Here is a 20,109-nt window from a genome sequence, read left to right on the forward strand (position 1 = left end):
CTCCACTATAGAGAGTCTGCTGACCTACGCAGTGTCAGTGTGGCACTCCAGCTGCACTGAAGCTGACAGGAAGAGACTGCAGAGGGTAGCAAACATTGCCCAAAAAATCATTGGCTGTCCTCTGCCCCCATTTCCACCATCTACACCTCCCGCTGTCTTAGTAGGGCCAAGAACATTCTCAAGGACAATACACACCCCAGCTTTCACCTCTTCAACCTGTTGCCCTCTGGCAGGCGCTACAGGTCCATACAGGCCAGGACAAATAGACTCAGAGACAGTTTCTTCCCCAAAACCATCACCATGTTGAACAATAATCTGCACTAAAAACGGACTATATTAGGTACTGAGTCGCACCATATCTATCTCATTTGTAGCACAGGGCTTTTGCACATTTTTCAGTTGTTCCATTGTTTATTATATCACCTATAGTTGTCATACAGTTTTACATTTCCTTTTGCACTCTCTCAATTGCTACACTGTTTACACTGTCCACATGTTACACAATTTTACATTTCAGCAAAGGACTTCACGTGTTTCCTTATGTGATATTGTTGTTTATTCATGTTATATTGTCTGGTAAGGAGCAGCCCCCCTAATCTCGTTGTACTATGCAGACTGTGTTTGCTGTGTATAATGACAATAAAGGCTTTCTATTCTATAATTTACTATCGTCCTACACCATGTTCTTATCTTCTTGTTAAAGCTACACCACTAGGTGGCAGTAAAAGATTTATTTATGAGTCATTGTTTCAGAAAGAAATGTAGATATTTCAGATGATTACCACGAAATATGTTCAGTTAATTGACAGACTTCCTATTTTTGGTTGGCTGAACACACTTGAGCCAACTAATCAGCTGTTGGAGGACCAAGTGATGGTTAATATGCTTCAGCGTTAAACCTAAAGTATCACTTACTCTCAATACTTAAATATATATGAAAAATAATGACTTTTACAATTTACTTCAGAAGAAATGTTTTAATGGGACATGAGACTAGATTGTACACATATGTTTATAGGATTTGGCTACTGTTGTATGATTCATACAACATGCATCAAGCCAGATAGTGATATCTCAGATAAAGTACAGTCAAATCCATAGGTCTTTGAACAGTGATTCAGTTTTTGTCATTTTGATTCTTCATACCATCACAATGGAACTGAAATTAAATAATTAAGATGTGCTTATAGTCAGTACTTACCTGGGAAGTAAGTAGTTACGGAATTAAATTACTAATAAATAAATGAATGTAATAGTAATCTATTACATTTACAGAGAAATTATTCTTTAATTCATTTTCTACCGCCCATCTGGGGCCAGTTCGCGATAGCAGTACAACAAGCAGCTCACCCCATACTTCCCTATCCTTAGCCAAGTCATCTCTTCCTGGGGGATCCCGAGGCATTCCCAGGTCAGCTGGAAAATTTAATCCCTCCAGCATGTCCTGGGTCTTCCCCACAGCCTCCTCTCAGTTGGATGTGCCTAGAAAAAAATCCCTAGGTACAGTAGTTGGCCAGGGAGCATCCTCACCAGATTCCTGAATCACTTCAGCTGGTTCCTTTCAATGTGAAGAAACAGTGACTTTACACTGAGCCTTTGTTAGGTACTAATAAGGTGGCTTAGAAGAAAATAGGTGAGAAACCACTGCGCAGCAAAGCAACCTCTGTCTCGTTGTCAATTTAGCAACTTTGTCACTAGATTTTGTGACTTTTTGACCTTACATAGCTGCTAAAATCTTATACCCTGACTTGAGAGAAATCCATCAGCTACACAAAATGGTCAGTTTTGTAAAAGTGGAATTGTTTGGAATGTTGGGGCACAGAAAACAAGAGGGCACAGGGAGATGCCGGGGAGGAGCAGATGTTCTCTGAAGGTGACCATGCAATTTTAATTTCAAGTTATACTCAAGAAATTTTAATACAAGTTTGACAGTAATCATTGTTATGAAGTCTTCACTTCCAGGTTTAAAATGATATTTTTAAGATTTTTCAGCTTGATTCTCAAGTTAAAAACATTTGTTATAAAAGTAATCAAAAGTAATCAAATAAAATAAGTTGCTTTACTCTGATGAACTAATTAAAATAGTTACATTACTTAAAACATTTGTAACAGAGTAATGGGTAATCTGTAACCGATTACATTTCAAAAGTAACCTTTCCGACATTAATTATAGTTAATTATATCACTTTCAGGGGTTGATTTTGGGATGGAAGGATGCCAGAACACACACACACACACACACACACACACACACACACACACACGCACGCACACACACACACACACACACACACATATATATATATATATATATATATATATATATATATATATATATATATATATATATATATATATATATATATATATATATATATATATATATATATATATATACGAGGTCTGTTAGAAAACTATCTGACCTTTTTATTTTTTCAAAAACCATATGGATTTGAATCACGTGCGCTTGCATCAGCCAAGCTTGAACCTTCGTGCACATGCATGAGTTTTTTCACGCCTGTCGGTTGCATCATTCGCCTGTGGGCAGGCTTTGAGTGAGCACTGGTCCACCCCCCTCGTCGGATTTTCATTGTCAGGGAAATGGCTGAGCGATTGGAGCAGCGCTGAATCAAATTTTTCCAGAAACTGTGAGAGACAGCCAGGTGGAAACCATTCTGAAGATTCAGACGGCTTTCGGTGAGGATACTCTGGGCGTCACATAGATTAAGGACCATTACAACCGGATTAAAGATGGCCCACAGTGGCGCAGGGCGCGCCGCGCTCCGAGCGGCCATCGACAGGCTGAAACAACCAGATCATTTCCAAAGTGAAGGCTGTGTTGATCCGGGACGTCATCTGACTACCAGAGAAATTGTGGAAGAGTTGGACATCAGCACTTTTGTGGCACATTCCACTGTTACAGGAGATTTTGTAATGAAAGAAGTGCGGAGGAATTCGCGCGTTGGCACAGAGCCGCTAATGGCGCACAACAAAAAGCACGTCCGTGTTGGAAGTCTCACAGGACAAGTTGTGACATGCCCAGCTGTTACACAATTTCTCGGATACTCACTCGACTGAAAAGCCACCGAAAGCCGTCTGAATCTTCCGAATGGTTTTCAACACGGACGTGCTTTTTGTTGTGCACCATGAGCGGCTCCGTCCCGACCCACGAATTCCTCCGCACGTCTTTCATTACAAAATCTCCTGTAACAGTGGAATGTGCCGCAAAAGTGCTGATGTACACCTCTTCCACAATTTCTCTGGAAGTCAGACGACGTCCCGGATCAACACAGCCTTCACTTTGGAAATGATCTGGTCATTTCAGCCTGTCGATGGCCGCTCGGAGCGCGGCGCGCCCTGTGCCGCTGTGGGCCATCTTTAATCCGGTTGTAATGATCCTTAATCTGTGTGACGCCCAGAGTATCTTCACCGAAAGCCATCTGAATCTTCCGAATGGTTTCCACCTGGCTGTCTCTCACAGTTTCTGGAAAAAATTGATTCAGCGCTGCTCCAATTGCTCAGCCATTTCCCTGACAATGAAAATCCGACGAGGGTTGTGGACCAGTGCTCACTCAAAGCCTGCCCACAGGGGAATGACGCAACCGACAGGCGTGAAAAAACTCACGCATGCGGACAAAGGTTCAAGCTTGGCTGATGCAAGCGCACATGATTCAAATCCATATAGTTTTTAAAAAAATAAAAAGGTCGGATAGTTTTCTAACAGACCTCGTATAAAAAAAAAATAAAATATATATATATATAAATATATATATATATATATATATATATATATATATATATATATATATATATATATATATATATATATATATATATATATATACCTAAAGCCTATATATATATATATATATATATATATACCTAAAGCCTATATATATAAAGCCTACTAATAAACTAAGTACAAGGATTACTGTTTATAAAAATCAGCACTTTTAAAGCCAGCTTGATTTACATAAATCAGGGGATGGTTACATGAAGTTTTTCATGGAAATTAATTTGTCTTGGACTTTATTTACATCAGTCATTATGAAATACAAATAATAGTTCTCAAAAACTGAGTCAAGAATGAGCTGTGTAAGGGAAGCCACCAAGATACCCACAACTCTGAAGGAGCTGTAGGCTTTAAGCATCACCGGTCACGGCTTTATGGGTTGGTGGAACAGAGAAATATTTGCTTGCATACAAGACAACAGATCAAATATAGGCTCAAGTCATCCCATGTGCCTTCTGGCAAACGTAAGACGACAATTCATGTATTCTTTTTGTGCAAAGAGTCATCCTTATATTTAGTTTTTCTAATTACTTATGGGCTCTGAAAATTGTGGTGCTATGTATAAAAATGTCTGTAATTAAATGGTTGCTGCAATATTTTTCTGACCTTTTTCACCTTTGAATTAAAGCTAAAAGCCTACACTACAAGCACATGTTTCATTTCAAGCCTGTTATGCAAAAATGTAAAAATTGTGTCACTGTCCAAATAGTTATGGACTTCACTGTTTTAGTTTATGCTGATCAGCTGTAGTTGAGAAAATTTATAAGTATTAGAAGAATTTATAATTATTAATTTGGATTTGTGTGTTGTGCATCATACGGACAAAGTGAGGAATCTTGGAGTATTTTTTGATCCTACATTGTATTTTGGCCCCCACATTAGAGACATTACAAGGACTGCCTTCTTCCATCTGCGAAATGTGGCGAGGATTCGTCCCATCCTGTCTATGGCTGATGCTGAGACTTTGATACATGTGTTTATTTCTTCCAGACCGGATTATTGTAATGCTTTATTTTCTGGCCTGCCGCAGTCTAGCATTCGAGGACTTCAATTGGTACAGAATTCTGCTGCCAGACTTTTGACACAAAGTAGAAGGTTTGACCACATTACTCCCATTCTGGCATCCTTCATTGGCTACCGGTTTCTGCCAGATCAGATTTTTAAGTTTTATTGTTGGTTTATAAAATTGTTCATGGACTGGCACCTTCCTACTTGGCGGACTTGGTTAAGCCCTACGTACCTGCGCGGCCCTTGCGTTCGCAGGGCGCAGAGCTTCTGTGTGTTCCGAGGATGAACAAGAAGTCTGTGGGGTATAGAGCCTTCTCTTCCCATGGTATGACTCTTTGGAACGATTTACCTGCTGTTATTAGGCAGTCTGAGGAGACTTTTAAATCAAGACTGAAGACCCACTTTTTTAGACTGTCTTATCATTAATTTAATTTGTTTTGTGTTTGCTTTGTAATTTCTTTTTATTCTACTGTTTTATCTTTTTATTGTGCTTTTCTTGCTTTTATTTTTGATTTTAAATTAATTTGTGTTGTTATGAATTGTGTAAAGCGCCATGGGGCGACTTTGTCGTGAGTTGGCGCTATATAAATGAATAAATTGAAATTAAATTGAAACTGAAGAGCAAATTTTAAGAATCCACCTGCTGATGCATTTCACTATTATAGGGTTGAACATGTCATCAATCATGTGATGAATTTTTTGATTAATAAATTTCCTTGCTGACTTGAAGCAGTGTGATAGCTTTAAAGGAAAGGTTTGCCTTGTTGGTTAACACAACCTACTTTGCATATTCAAATAAAATTCCCCTCACAGGTACAGAGGAACAGAAGAAGCTGGTGATTGGAGGTGAAGTTTGCATGTGGGGAGAATATGTTGATGCTGCCAATCTTGCACCGCGTCTTTGGTATGTGTGTGTATGTGTGTGTGTTTTAAACATTTGAAATCACACACACAAAAAAAAGCTGATTGGAAATTTGACGTGGCCATGACCTGACATCATGCAAATGAAATCCTGGTTGTTGTCAAATTTCAGGCCGAGGTCAAGTGCTGTTGCAGAGAGACTTTGGAGTGATGAGAGACAAACTTCCAGTGTGGAGAAGGCATTTCCTCGTTTGCAGGATTTTCGCTGCAAGATGCTGAGGTAAATAATTTCGTCTTTGCAGAGTAGTTGCATCTGGACCGTCAGTTTGTCTTTCTGCCGGCTTGATTAAATAGTGAGGTTTCTCTTCCTATTTTCTCCAAGGCGTGGTATCCAGGCAGAACCTCTCCTTGTTGGACACTGCAGACATGAGTATGAGGCTGTTTGACATTGTGGACTCCAGATTTTTATTTGCATTTTGGAAATTATTTGAACTAATCTTAGATATTGCCAACTTAATATAGCATTTTTGTGTGATATATTTTCACTTCAGTAAAACCGTTAATGCATTTCCTCTTGAATAAAGTTGAATATGCAACATATTTTTAAATATGTAAAATGTTAACACTCACTGAAATGTTTCCTCAGGGAATTTCTTCTATTTTTTTTCATAATTAATCCACAATTGATTGTTTTTCATCATTACTGTGTGTAATGGTTCTTTTGTAGTCATTGTGTAGATTAAAGATTAAAATAATCCTCTCAGGTTTACAACACAATCTTTAATTTAGAATGATGTGACTCCAGAACACTTGTGCATTTATACACTCAACAAAAATATAAACGCAACACTTTTGTTTTTGCTCCCATTTTGTATGAGATGAACTCAAAGATCTAAAACTTTTTGCACATACACAATATCACCATTTCCCTCAAATATTGTTCACAAACCAATCTAAATCTGTGATAGTGAGCACTTCTCCTTTGCTGAGATAATCCATCCCACCTCACAGGTGTGCCATATCAAGATGCTGATTAGACACCATGATTAGTGCACAGGTGTGCCTTAGACTGTCCACAATAAAAGGCCACTCTGAAAGGTGCAGTTTTATCACACAGCACAATGCCATAGATGTCACAAGATTTGAGGGAGCGTGCAATTGGCATGCTGACAGCAGGAATGTCAACCAGAGCTGTTGCTTGTGTATTGAATGTTCATTTCTCTACCATAAGCCGTCTCCAAAGGCGTTTCAGAGAATTTGGCAGTACATCCAACCAGCCTCACAACCGCAGACCACGTGTAACCACACCAGCCCAGGACCTCCACATCCAGCATGTTCACCTCCAAGATCGTCTGAGACCAGCCACTCGGACAGCTGCTGAAACAGTCGGTTTGCATAACCAAAGAATTTCTGCACAAACTGTCAGAAACTGTCTCAGGGAAGCTCATCTGCATGCTCGTCGTCCTCATCGGGGTCTCGACCTGACTCCAGTTCATCGCCATAACCGACTTGAGTGGGTAAATGCTCACATTCACTGGCGTTTGGCACGTTGGAGAGGTGTTCTCTTCACAGATGATGCCAAGGAGATGTGTTGCACTGCATGAGGCAAATGGTGGTCACACCAGATACTGACTGGTATCCCCCCTCAATAAAACAAAACTGCACCTTTCAGAGTGGCCTTTTATTGTGGACAGTCTAAGGCACACCTGTGCACTAATCATGGTGTCTAATCAGCATCTTGATATGGCACACCTGTGAGGTGGGATGGATTATCTCAGCAAAGGAGAAGTGCTCACTATCACAGATTTAGACTGGTTTGTGAACAATATTTGAGGGAAATGGTGATATTGTGTATGTGGAAAAAGTTTTAGATCTTTGAGTTCATCTCATACAAAATAGGAGCAAAACCAAAAGTGTTGCATTTATATTTTTGTTGAGTATATAAAGTACCAGTATGCACAATAGTTTTGCACTGATATAACAATAATAATAAAAATGTGTGAAAGCGAAAACTGCCACGAGTTTATTTTTTCATGTAAACATAAAATCATTCCTTCGAAGAAATACAGAATGTGTTAGGAATGGGTAGATTTGTTGTCTGCATGTGACTGATGTTAATGTGTTTTTGTATGAGATACTGAACACTTCTTAAACTGTTCCAACTCACATCCCATGTGAACAAGAATATATATACTGAACAAGAATATAAATGCAGCACTTTTGTTTTTGCTCACATTTGTTATGAGCTGAACTCAAAGATCTAAAACATTTTCTATATACACAAAAGATGTATTTCTCTCAAATATTGTTTACAAATCTGTCTAAATCTGTGTTAGTGAGCACTTCTCCTTTGCCGAGACAATCCATCCCACCTCACAGGTGTGGCAAATCAAGATGCTGATTAGACACCATGATTACAGGATCTACAGCGAGGATGTCGGGATGTCATTCAAACTGGATAAGTGTGACCAAAAGGTGCCAGAGAGAGGGAAGGTGATCTGTACTGAGGAGGTGAAGTTACCAGAAGCCATAATAGGGGACATGCAGGACAGCTTTCTTTCTCCCTTTATTGTTTATTTGATGAGGGCAATGCACATTAATGAACACTTTGTACATTTTCATGCCATAGTGTAAATATGCCAGATTTAGCTAAAAGCTACTTTCCATCTGTAGTCCTCACAAGTACCTGGGAATCTCACAAGCCAGTGGGACCCATGATGAAGATGCAAGAAGGTCAGACACAACCAAATCAATCAATCAATCAATTTTTTTTTATATAGCGCCAAATCACAACAAACAGTTGCCCCAAGGCGCTTTATATTGTAAGGCAAGGCCATACAATAATTATGTAAAACCCCAATGGTCAAAACGACCCCCTGTGAGCAAGCACTTGGCTACAGTGGGAAGGAAAAACTCCCTTTTAACAGGAAGAAACCTCCAGCAGAACCAGGCTCAGGGAGGGGCAGTCTTCTGCTGGGACTGGTTGGGGCTGAGGGAGAGAACCAGGAAAAAGACATGCTGTGGAGGGGAGCAGAGATCGATCACTAATGATTAAATGCAGAGTGGTGCATACAGAGCAAAAAGAGAAAGAAACAGTGCATCATGGGAACCCCCCAGCAGTCTACGTCTATAGCAGCATAACTAAGGGATGGTTCAGGGTCACCTGATCCAGCCCTAACTATAAGCTTTAGCAAAAAGGAAAGTTTTAAGCCTAATCTTAAAAGTAGAGAGGGTGTCTGTCTCCCTGATCTGAATTGGGAGCTGGTTCCACAGGAGAGGAGCCTGAAAGCTGAAGGCTCTGCCTCCCATTCTACTCTTACAAACCCTAGGAACTACAAGTAAGCCTGCAGTCTGAGAGCGAAGCACTCTATTGGGGTGATATGGTACTACGAGGTCCCTAAGATAAGATGGGACCTGATTATTCAAAACCTTATAAGTAAGAAGAAGAATTTTAAATTCTATTCTAGAATTAACAGGAAGCCAATGTAGAGAGGCCAATATGGGTGAGATATGCTCTCTCCTTCTAGTCCCCGTCAGTACTCTAGCTGCAGCATTTTGAATTAACTGAAGGCTTTTTAGGGAACTTTTAGGACAACCTGATAATAATGAATTACAATAGTCCAGCCTAGAGGAAATAAATGCATGAATTAGTTTTTCAGCATCACTCTGAGACAAGACCTTTCTAATTTTAGAGATATTGCGTAAATGCAAAAAAGCAGTCCTACATATTTGTTTAATATGCGCTTTGAATGACATATCCTGATCAAAAATGACTCCAAGATTTCTCACAGTATTACTAGAGGTCAGGGTAATGCCATCCAGAGTAAGGATCTGGTTAGACACCATGTTTCTAAGATTTGTGGGGCCAAGTACAATAACTTCAGTTTTATCTGAGTTTAAAAGCAGGAAATTAGAGGTCATCCATGTCTTTATGTCTGTAAGACATAATGATGTAATACCTCTAGAAGGTAAAACAGGTGCTAAGAAGCCAGCTCAAAGGTAGGAAAAAGATCAGAGTCATCAATACATGTACCCTACTAGTCACTACATACCCAGCTGGCATGATAAGTTGGCCACAAGAGGAAATAGATGCCACTGGTGTCAAGACATGAAAACTCCTCACAATGCATGGAGGTTTCCACCCAAAGTCCAGCATCCTGAGGCTCTATGAGTAACACAAGGAGGGAGGGTGAGGATTAGTGAGTGTCAGAGCCACGATCCAGGATGAGACAAGGAGCATCCATGAGTACATCAGAAAGATGGCCCAGTAGAGGTCAGATGCTACAAGAATGCCTCATGCAGCTGAAGACAGGTGGTGATAAGGCACAGGAAGAAGAGATATCATGGAAGATGGGATATATCATCAACAGATACAGGAAGTGGCTGACAACAAGAAAACCTACCAGTGTCTAGAAGAGGCCGGCCTAAAGGACAACAAAGAAGATAAACTCATGGCTGCATCAAAGGTCTTTGTCCAGAACAGTGCAATCCTAGGAACAGCGAAGACACTGCACCAAACCCCCAAACTCCCAGGCCTCTGATAGAGGGCCTGTGCTTGAGGAACACCCTGGGGAGGGTGGCATGTGTGGTTCTCAAGCTCAGGTCCCCTCAGTCTGGATCACCTTCCATCTCTTTGCCACCATTCAGCCACACTTATCCAATCCAAATAACATCCTGATATCCTCACTATATGTAGATCCTGGTGAGATTGATTAGTGAGTTAATGTCTCACTCAGTCTTGGCATACAGCGTGATGTCATCCATGTGTAAGAGGTGATGATTACTCCATTCCTGAATCGCTATCCGAAGCTGCTCTTTGTGATGAGTTGGCTGATGGGGTTGAGGCCTATGCCGAACAGCAGTGGGGACCGTGCATCAGTGCACTGTTGATCCTCCTTTGGTCTGTCCAGTGGTCTCTGCCTATGGACAGTTGTCCCCTTCTGTCTCAACGGGATCTTTCGCCTACTCACATGGCCAACACCGGCCTCCTTGCGACTGACCTACACATCCTTGAAAAGGTTTTCAGGCGTTTCAATGCCTTAGTTGTGGTTCAAACTGAGTTTGCCTGCCATCGTGCTGTTGAAACCAGGTATTTATTCCTCCAGCTGTGGATGTTGTTCACTGGTGGTGACTGGATATTCTTGCCAAAACTCAGTGTTTGATGCCCCAAAGCAGAGACACATAGACTTAAAGATCTAGAGCAGGTGCAGAATCTGCAGGAGCAGTCACAGGTGCTGCTGGGACAGCAAATCCATTCAGTGTACTTAAACCAGAGGGTAAACCAGAGGTAAGCCTGCCGAAGCTCCGGACACGAGGACATCTGTTTTATTAGTCAGAAACATGGATTTCTCACTTTATTGTTCTTGTCCATAGGGTTTGGTGCTTCTGCTGCTGTCCCTTTGCTTTGTGAACTTTGTGAGAAGATAGAGCAGCTGTTCTTCCACAGGACCACTGGCACCACACCTATGAAGAAACCTCTGCACAACATGTTCACGATCTGAACAAGCAAATGGAAGAAAATCACTGACTTGCACAATAAGCAGTTTTCATTTAAATCTGTTATGTCAATGTAAAAGCATTCATTATGTTTGCTGATCATGAATTCCACAGAAAGGTATATGCAAAGTTAGTAAGGATCATGAATTTGCAATAGGACAGTATATGCATTCTTTACTGAGTGATTGTATCACATGAATACCTTCACAATTTCTCACTGTTTCTATTGCAGAAATAAGGTTTGACCTTCCATGTTGTAGTTACATGTGCACACGGCTTAGAGTTTGGATCCGATTTTCTGCAGTCAGTGGACTGTGATGTCTCAACTGTACTGGTTAGATTAGAAAAAATGATACATGATTCCTCCCCTTTCACTATTACTGTCTACGCTGGCATACATTAAAACAAGTGGTATTTTAAGTGTTTATGGTCATGGAAATATGTACTAAATTCATATTTCATGCAAGATTGGTTGTCCTTTCAGCTGCTTCCATTTGTTTGGGGTCACCACAGCAGATACAGCCAGATCTGCATTGATATTTGGCACATTTAAAGACATGCAGGTTAGGTGAATTGGAAACTTTATAATTGTCCAGGTATCCCTTGCAAAAGAGATCTTGATCTCAACGGTACTAACCTGGTTAAATAAAGAAGTTTTATGCCGGATGCCTTTACTGACACAACTCCAATTTTACTTGGAGAAACACACGCAGCCCCTGGTGTCCCACAGAGGTCTCTCATCCAACAGGATCAGGCTTGCACAGAGCAGACTGGATGTATATTTCATTCAAAAGTATTATTGTTAATTATGTAGATGTTACCTGTTGTTATTTACGCTATTTACTATACGTTTGATTTGTGCTGAATGTGACTACTTATTGTTTGTCCTGTTTATCTTGTCTTAAATTTGGATAATGCCTTTTTGTTCAAAGGAACGCAAATAAAGTTCATTATTCCCTCCAATCCATTAGGTGGCGGCAGTACACTTTTTAAATAATGGCTCCTCCTATTAAAAAGGAAATGGATGATGAAGAAGAAAACGAAAACAGAAAAACAAAAACATTAGCATTTCGCTGGTTGGTTTGTTTTTAGCTAAAGTGTAATGTTTTTTGGTTTTTCACTATCAAATATTTTACTTCAGCCACGCAGGTTTTACTTACAACTGCAACTGCAAATTTTTTTTATAAAATTTAGTAAGAAAAAGCGGTAATTTTACATGACAATGTTTAGCAAAACCAAAAACTACCAGCTGCTCCCTCAGAAGGACTGGACCTCAGACATAGACAGGTTCAGCTCCAACAGAGGACATTCATTTGATTACATCCCCAATGTTTCTGAGAATGACTTCACTGGTCAGTAACATTACCTAGAATATTTTTGATATTGGGGCTTTGAGAGTTTTAATGTGGAAAATATTGCAACTAGGTTATCTAAATAAGAATATCTTCTATAATTGTATAAATATGCTGATCTTAGTGCATTACCATGAGAAGTGTTGGGTTCAGCTAAATGGATAAGTTGATGTACAGTGAGCTTTGTACGTATTTGGACAATTTCAATTTTTGTAACTTTGCTCCTGTGCAACTCCACAATGGAGTTGAAATGGCACAATTAAGATATTCTAGTGTGGACTTTCAGCTTTAATTCAAGGACTTTAACAAAAATATCACGACAGTGCTGCTCGCCTGATCTTGTCAGATCTTTGGAGAGATGCAGAGAAGTTACTTTACTGGAAGACCACTTGGGAACACCAGGAGCTGTAAGCATGTGTCTCCACATAAAACTGGAATTGAATCAAGAAGGGCATCTGCATAAAACGAATGCCAAATCCCAATGCAACCAAAAGCAAAATAATTAAAAACAATAAATAAATAAAAATTGGGTTAACCATTTAGGAATACACAGTTTCCACATTTCAGAGGCCATAAGTAATCTGAGAAGCTAAATGTAATGACTGTCATTAATACAAATAATCACTTTTACAGTCAGTTTTCTTTAGACAAGTCAGCGGATGGATACATGAACCTTTACATTTCAGTCACTGAATATGTGTTAGACATCATTTGCATCAATCATGAAGAAATGCAGAGTTTGGTGCACAGTTTTATCATAAAAGTGAGTCTAAGTTAAAGTGGTTCAGTCAGATGTAGTACAGTGAAGGATTTTCATACAAGAAAACAGAATCAAAGCTAGACTTGAGTCTCCCATGTGTAGTGTGATAAACTCACTCGCTCATCTCCAACCGCTTACTCCAATTAAGGGTTGCGGGGGGCTGGAGCCTAACCCAGCAGTCATAGAGTGTGAGGCGGGGTACACCCAGGACAGGACGCCAGTCTGTCGCAGGGCCACAAACAGACAAACAAACACATTCACACCTGCATGCATGCCTACGGACAATTTAAAGTCGGTAGACCTGTGTCTCTTTGGATGTGGGAGGAAGCTGGAGCACTCAGAGAGAACCCAGGCAAACACGGGGAGAACACACAAACTCCACACAGAAAGGCTACATGTGGGAATCAAACCCATGACTTTTTTGCTGTGAGGCAACAGTGCTAACCACTAAGCACCATGCTGCCCCAGTCTAGTAAACTGTAGATGAAATTTCTTGTCTTCTTTTTAAGAAGCGTCTTCTCTGTTCCACTACACCAAGAAGCTGTGACTGGTGATGCGACAGACAAAAGTTGCATTATGAGGAGGTGATGGTCTAGTGCAGGGGTGGCCAAGTTCGGTCCTCGAGAGCCACATTCCCGACACTCTTAGTTGTCTCCCTGCTCCAACACACCTGAATCCAATGAAAGGCTCATTAAAAGTCTGCTAACGAGTCTTTCATTGGATTCAGGTGTGTTGGAGCAGGGAGACAACTAAGAGTGTCGGGAATGTGGCTCTCGAGGACCGAACTTGGTCACCCCTGGTCTAGTGGTTAAGCAGTGGGCTCGGTTCAAACCCCGTCTGGCCGGAAAGTCACTAAGGGCCCTTGGGCAAGGACCTTAACCTTCAAGTTGCTCCCGGTGTGTAGTGAGAGCCTTGCATGGCAGCACCCTGACATCGGTGTGTGAGTGTGAATGGGTGAATGCGAGGCATCATTGTTAAGCGCTTTGAGCTCCTGATATAAATGGGAAAGCACTACATAAATGTAGTCCATTTACCATTTATGCAGCTTCTCCTACCATGGCCACAAAAGGCTGTATCTAATTCAGAGGTGTCACAGGTGTCTTGGTGGCTTTCCTCACTAGGCCTCTCCTTGCACAATAATTCAGTTTTTGAGAACTGCCTTCTCCAAATAGATTTACCATACAGTACCATACTGTTTATACTTATGAATGATTGATGTAAATTAAGTCCAAGACATTTTAAGCCACTTGAATATTAAATGAAATGTTCATTTGTTCAGGCCCTGACTTGTCATCTAAAAATGTGTTAACAATAATTCTCATATTTTGTTTGTTCAATTACATTTGGTCTCTGAAAATGGAGGGACTGTGTAAAAAATTGACTTGTATTCCTAAATGGTTAATGCAGTATTTTTGCTAAATCCCTTGAATTAAAGCTACAAGCATGTCTTGATTGTTTTTGATTAAGTCTATTGTGGTGGTGTACAGAGACAAAATTACAAAAATTGTGTCGCTGTCCAAATACTGATGGACGGCAATAAATGTATCATTTGCATTTGCTACGGCAACTTTGGATCTTAAACTGGCTCTTTGTGTTCATCTTCACGAAGATAACTCCCAAGGATGGCTCTCGCGAATTTGCAACCTGGTTGTCATATTCCTTGTCTACATCTTCACTCTTGTTACCTTTCCTGTAACAGGATGGTTTGTGTTGAAAGTAAGCTGAAATATCTCCTTACTATATATACACAGTATCTCTAACAGTCACCTACTGAGTGTAACTCTGAGTGTTCTTGTTGATCTTATTGGCAGACAGTTCCAAACTACCAAAGGATAGTTGTTTTTCGACTGGGTCGGGTCTGTCCTCCAAAGGGACCCGGGGTCATACTTGTTCTACCCCTGATTGATCAATGGCAGAAAGTAGACTTACGCACCCGTGCTTTCAACATCCCACCTTGCCAGGTAAACCTTCACACAGGAACACAACATGAAGTCTTTCACAAAATAGTAGATGTAAACCTTCTTAACAAATAGATTTTTCAGTTTCTCCAATAAGTTGTTTCACAGACACATTGGTTAAAACTAAATAAATTAAAATAAAATAAAATAAAATGAAATAAAAATAGTCATGCATGGTGGCTTAGTGGTTACAAATACATTTTGTATTTGTGTATGTTGCCTGTACGTATTTAATTAAAAGTTAAAAAATAGTGTGGCGAGTGAAAAACTGTTTAGCTCAGTGTTGTAGATAAAAACAGAAACAGTCTCACAGCTGATAAAGCAGAGAAGCTGCTTTTCATCAAAATAAATCTGCCCCTCACATTTTCAAAAAAAGGGTTTTAGTCCTCCTAGACATAAAGTCATGGACAGTTTCAGTGCAGTTATTGGTCTGGTATATTTTGTAGTGCTGAAGTAACCTTTAAGTGAGATGTCTGGCAGTGTCATGTTTGTTAAGAAACACACAATTAATGTTAAAGGACAATTTGTTGTAGTTAAAAAGTTACATGATTTAAATGAAATGTTTTCAAATAAAAACAATGCTAATGATATTGGTAGCAGTTACAGTCAAAAAGTAAGGAACAAATGATGAATAAAACATGTTTTCAAAGTCATCATAAAGCTGTAATGGTATCATTAAGTATTCGTATCGATACTCGGTATCCATGAGTACCCAAATGTATGTACTAGTACTTGTACTCGATCTGGAAAAAAGTGGTATCGGTACATCCCTAGTTAGGTGTATGGGTCACTTTAAATTCTCCATAGGTGTGAGTGAATGTGTTTATCTGTGGTGGCCCTGCGACAAACTAGCATTCTGTCCAGGACCCGCCTTTTACCTAATGACCGCAGGGAAAGGTTCCAGCTCCTATGATCCTTTATTGGACTAAGTGGGTATAGAACATGAATGAGCCACATTTTGTTTAAAAAAAAAACTACACACAAGAAATGATGCTCTGAGAATTTTAAGACCTTTGCTTTACAGACTGTGGAACTCATAAAGACAATCTGATGCAAGATTTGCAAAACAATACATAATATGCTATTAGATTTACATGAATTGTGAAATTGTAATTCAGTAAAATTCAGAAGTGAAGTATGCACATCAAATGATAGTCTTTATTTTTATTTCTTATTCATTTCAGCCTGAGCTTTTCTTCTTTGTTGTGTCACTGATATTCAGCTTTTCCGCATTGGACAGTCACAGACACCTAAGGATCTTGTGTAACATTTATGTGTGCCTGTGTTTTTGAAAAAGGAGTAGGAGGCTTTGTCTTTAGCTGACTTTATTCTTGCTCATTTTCAGTCCATCTATTTTTTACATTTGCTGGTTCTGTTGTGGGCTGAGTTAGGCTTCAGTCTTTTTTTTCCAGCACACAGAGATAGAGGAACATCTGGACAGATAGGTCATCACAGAGCGACACAAGACAGCAATTCATACTCCTCAGCACTCCTGTGTCGACTTAGAGTGAACCAACTATGCTAATTTTCATCGGTAAGATGAACAGGTCGACCCTGAATGAATACATGGATATGACATGCAAGCGTCGGAACACCTGACATCAGGTTCAAATCCATGACTCCCACGTGATACCTTCTTTAGTTATTTCAGCTTCTATTTTCGGGGAGTTGAGTATGTCATTAGTGTAACTAATGGGAGTAAGTCTTTAAAGATTGGGTTGGGAACATCAGTTTCCTTTCACTCCAAGAATGTGCAACTCAAGAATGCTAATGCGTTAACACTAGTAATAAAGTAACATGATTATTTCTCCATTTAAAAACAAACAAATAAACAACAACAAAACCAAGCAACATAATAAAACCCACTTTGTGTACTGCTAGGATAGCACTGTCCTAAAGGGGGCACTTTTGCCACACTTATGATGAGTGTTGAAACTGCAACACCAAAGCTTTTGAACTATAATTTAGTAGGTCTTTCTTAGTATATTTTTTCACTTTATCTCCTGTGTCTCCTCCTATGTCTTTGTATCAAGTCTTGTGTTGTATGTTCATTTTGTAATAATCCAGGTTCATGTTTACTGTATGGAGCTATACTGCTTGTACTCTGCTTTCAAACTACAGTACTTATTATAGTACAGTTTTAGAATGCGGACAATGTTTTTTTTTTCATAAATAATCAAGGGAGTACACCCAAATAGCCATAAAATGACTTAATACTTGTAATGACACACATATTATATTCACATTATACTACTTTGCTAGTACAGCAGGTAGCTCAGTGGGTTAAGGAGTTAGGCTACTAATATGTATGCCTTGGTTTAATTCCCATTCACGCTACCTGTCTGTCATTGGACAAGACACTTCATCTGTAGTGTCCCAGTCCACACAACTGTAAATGGTTAACAGCTGTGGCTGGCAAAGTAACCAATGTTGGACTGATGTCCCATCCACAGAGAGTTGTATACTTTGCTTCATGGAACAGAATCTGGACATACACACTGGCACCAATGGGCTTGGTTTACATAGGAATTACTTCTTCTTCTACTTTACTAGGTGGCTACACGGGATGGCGGCTTGTTGTCAGTGGGAGCAGATATCCAGTTCAGGATCTGGAATCCAGTCATGTCAGTAATATTTGTCCAGGACCTCAACACCTCAACACGAATGACTGCACAGAATGCTATGACTCATAGTTTAACCAAGAAGACTGTCAGAGAGATCCAAACAGAGAGAGTTAAACTGGGAGAATATCTTGTGGTGAGACTTCATGACACTCATTTTCTGATGTTATTTGCTCACCAGCTCATGTTGACCTCCTTCTCTGTTCACTACAGATGGATATTAATGACATGACGCGGCCTTGGGGGCTAGAGGTAGACAGGGTAGAGCTTACCATCGGCTCAATTCTAAAAACCTCAGAGGCAGATGTCTCTGGCCCTGTCATTATGCCTCCCTCTGTGCCTGGATTGGACGGCCTCACTGGCCCCATTCATCACCTGGCCAGTTACTTTCTGAATAATGGCAAACTTTTGCAGTCTCAGCAAGGTATGGCAACACACTACTTTTAAAATGTGCCCACAGTTCATGCTGTGTGATACATCACAACTGTCTTTGTCCTTAGATGACAGCATAACTTTTATAGATGAGGTCAGCAGTGCTCCTCAGGCTGTTGTGAACACCCCAGGCTCTGTTGAGGAGCTCCTAAAAGCTATCAAGGTGCAGCTCTCTGAAACCTTGGTCAGCCAGGTCAGGGCCTGCTTCCAGTTTCACATCAGCTTGGAAGACGGACAGTGTCAGAGTTACTATGTGGATCTGAGCCAAGGTAATGGTTTCTGTGGTGTTGTAAATAGTCCATGTTTATAGAACAGTATTCATTGAGATAATATAAAGAATGAAAGAATTAAAGCAATGTAAGTTGGGGTGTAACTGAGTTAAAAATGTGAAATTCAGTAGCAATTCAATGTCTGTCTCTCTGATTTACCAGTATGCTGGCATGAAGAACTATAAATAATGTGAATTTCTAACTCATACTACTTAGGTCATTAAGGCTCATGCTAACAGTGTTTATTCATCTGTCTGTCTGTCCATCTTTCTTGCACTACTATCTGGGGCTAGGTGACAGTGGTGGAACACCAAGCAAGAAAACCTAGGGCCCTACTCTAACAGCAGATGTAAAAATGAGTTGTGCAGGAGGTGCATGCACATTTGGGGCGTGCACGTGCACTTTGGTATTCATGTTGCTGGAAACAGTGACACAAAGCCAGACACTGGGTGGAAAGGGGTTGGATGTCCCTTGTTTATTAGCCATGGCTGGATTGTAGTCCAAGCATGATGTCATCCAATCAGTGACACATGTCCTTCCCTTTAAACTGGGGTTTACCAGGTCCATAATACTGTGGTATCAAGGAAATGGACACAAATGTAAGGACTTCTGGTGTCTTTAGGAACTAGTGCCAATCTATCAGAACTCACAGCTGACAGGGGCCACCAAAGCTCCCTGAAATGACACAGTGCAGAAGAAAGATGTTCATGTTTCATGTGGACTGGAGCAGACAAGGATTTTACCACAAGAAAACAGTTCTAATATAAGCTCATGTCTTCTACGTGCCTTCTGGGAAAGTATAGCTGAAATTTCAAGTCTTCTCTTTAAGAAAATCCATCTCTGTTCTACTCCACCGTGAACCTGTATAACTGCCGATGCAAGAACAAAAGTTGAACTATTTTGTTTTTCCAGTGAAAGCTACAGAAGTGACAACTTTTCACAGGTGTCTTGGTGGCTTCCCTCACTAGTGCCCTTGCATGGTGACTCAGTTTTGGTGCACTCCCCTCATTAAGACAGATTTCCCACAGCATACCATACTATAGAATACCATACCTGCTGCATAAAATCCAAATAAAAATCCATTTAAATTATGAGCTGTAAAGTAGGACTTGTTTTGAGTGTTTATGAAGGAGTACACTGATTGCATACGTACAGAAATACTACATCTGTCCCCATTATGTCTTATTTCTTCTCCTTCTTCAGGTAGTGGTACAGCTGGATCAGGGTCTTTGAGTCGAGAGCCAGATGTGACCCTGAGTATGACTGATGGTGACCTGGTGGCCATGTTCCAGGGCAGGCTCCAACCATTTGCTGCTTATACCAGTGGACAACTTCAAATCCAAGGAGACGTTAAGACCGCCATGAAGCTGGAGGAGCTCTTGAAGCTCTTTAGGAAATAGTGGTAATATTTGTGTACATAGCATATGTATTTATGTATGTGTAAAGTGGCTGAATATGGCTTTATCTTTCCAAATTAAACACTTGTGTACAAAGACAAACTTTGTCATACTTCTCAAATGGTGGTCTGACAGACAGCACTATGGAACATGACTCAAATG

The 20,109-nt window shown here is 40.2% G+C and overlaps 2 protein-coding genes across 2 annotated transcripts in view; both read left to right on the plus strand.

The window, feature by feature from the left end:
• hexa (hexosaminidase A (alpha polypeptide)) overlaps nucleotides 1-6,128 on the plus strand; it is a 20,120-nt gene extending 13,992 nt beyond the window's left edge. The window contains exons 12-14 of the mRNA XM_034175483.1: nucleotides 5,615-5,705; nucleotides 5,835-5,942; nucleotides 6,045-6,128. Of these exons, the coding sequence (XP_034031374.1) occupies nucleotides 5,615-5,705; nucleotides 5,835-5,942; nucleotides 6,045-6,108 (263 nt within the window). The 3' untranslated portion in view covers nucleotides 6,109-6,128. The remainder of the gene's footprint in view (nucleotides 1-5,614; nucleotides 5,706-5,834; nucleotides 5,943-6,044) is intronic.
• stoml1 (stomatin (EPB72)-like 1) lies at nucleotides 4,572-20,049 on the plus strand. Its single transcript, XM_034176436.1, has 8 exons — nucleotides 4,572-4,601; nucleotides 12,350-12,510; nucleotides 14,880-14,986; nucleotides 15,082-15,231; nucleotides 17,782-17,985; nucleotides 18,063-18,273; nucleotides 18,350-18,550; nucleotides 19,754-20,049. The coding sequence occupies exons 2-8, from the start codon at nucleotides 12,375-12,377 to the stop codon at nucleotides 19,948-19,950; spliced, it is 1,206 nt and encodes a 401-aa protein (XP_034032327.1). The 5' UTR covers nucleotides 4,572-4,601; nucleotides 12,350-12,374; the 3' UTR covers nucleotides 19,951-20,049.
• Nucleotides 20,050-20,109: the final 60 nt, after the last annotated feature.

This window comes from Thalassophryne amazonica, chromosome 8 (genome assembly GCF_902500255.1).
Source record: "Thalassophryne amazonica chromosome 8, fThaAma1.1, whole genome shotgun sequence".
Lineage (NCBI taxonomy): Eukaryota > Metazoa > Chordata > Actinopteri > Batrachoidiformes > Batrachoididae > Thalassophryne > Thalassophryne amazonica.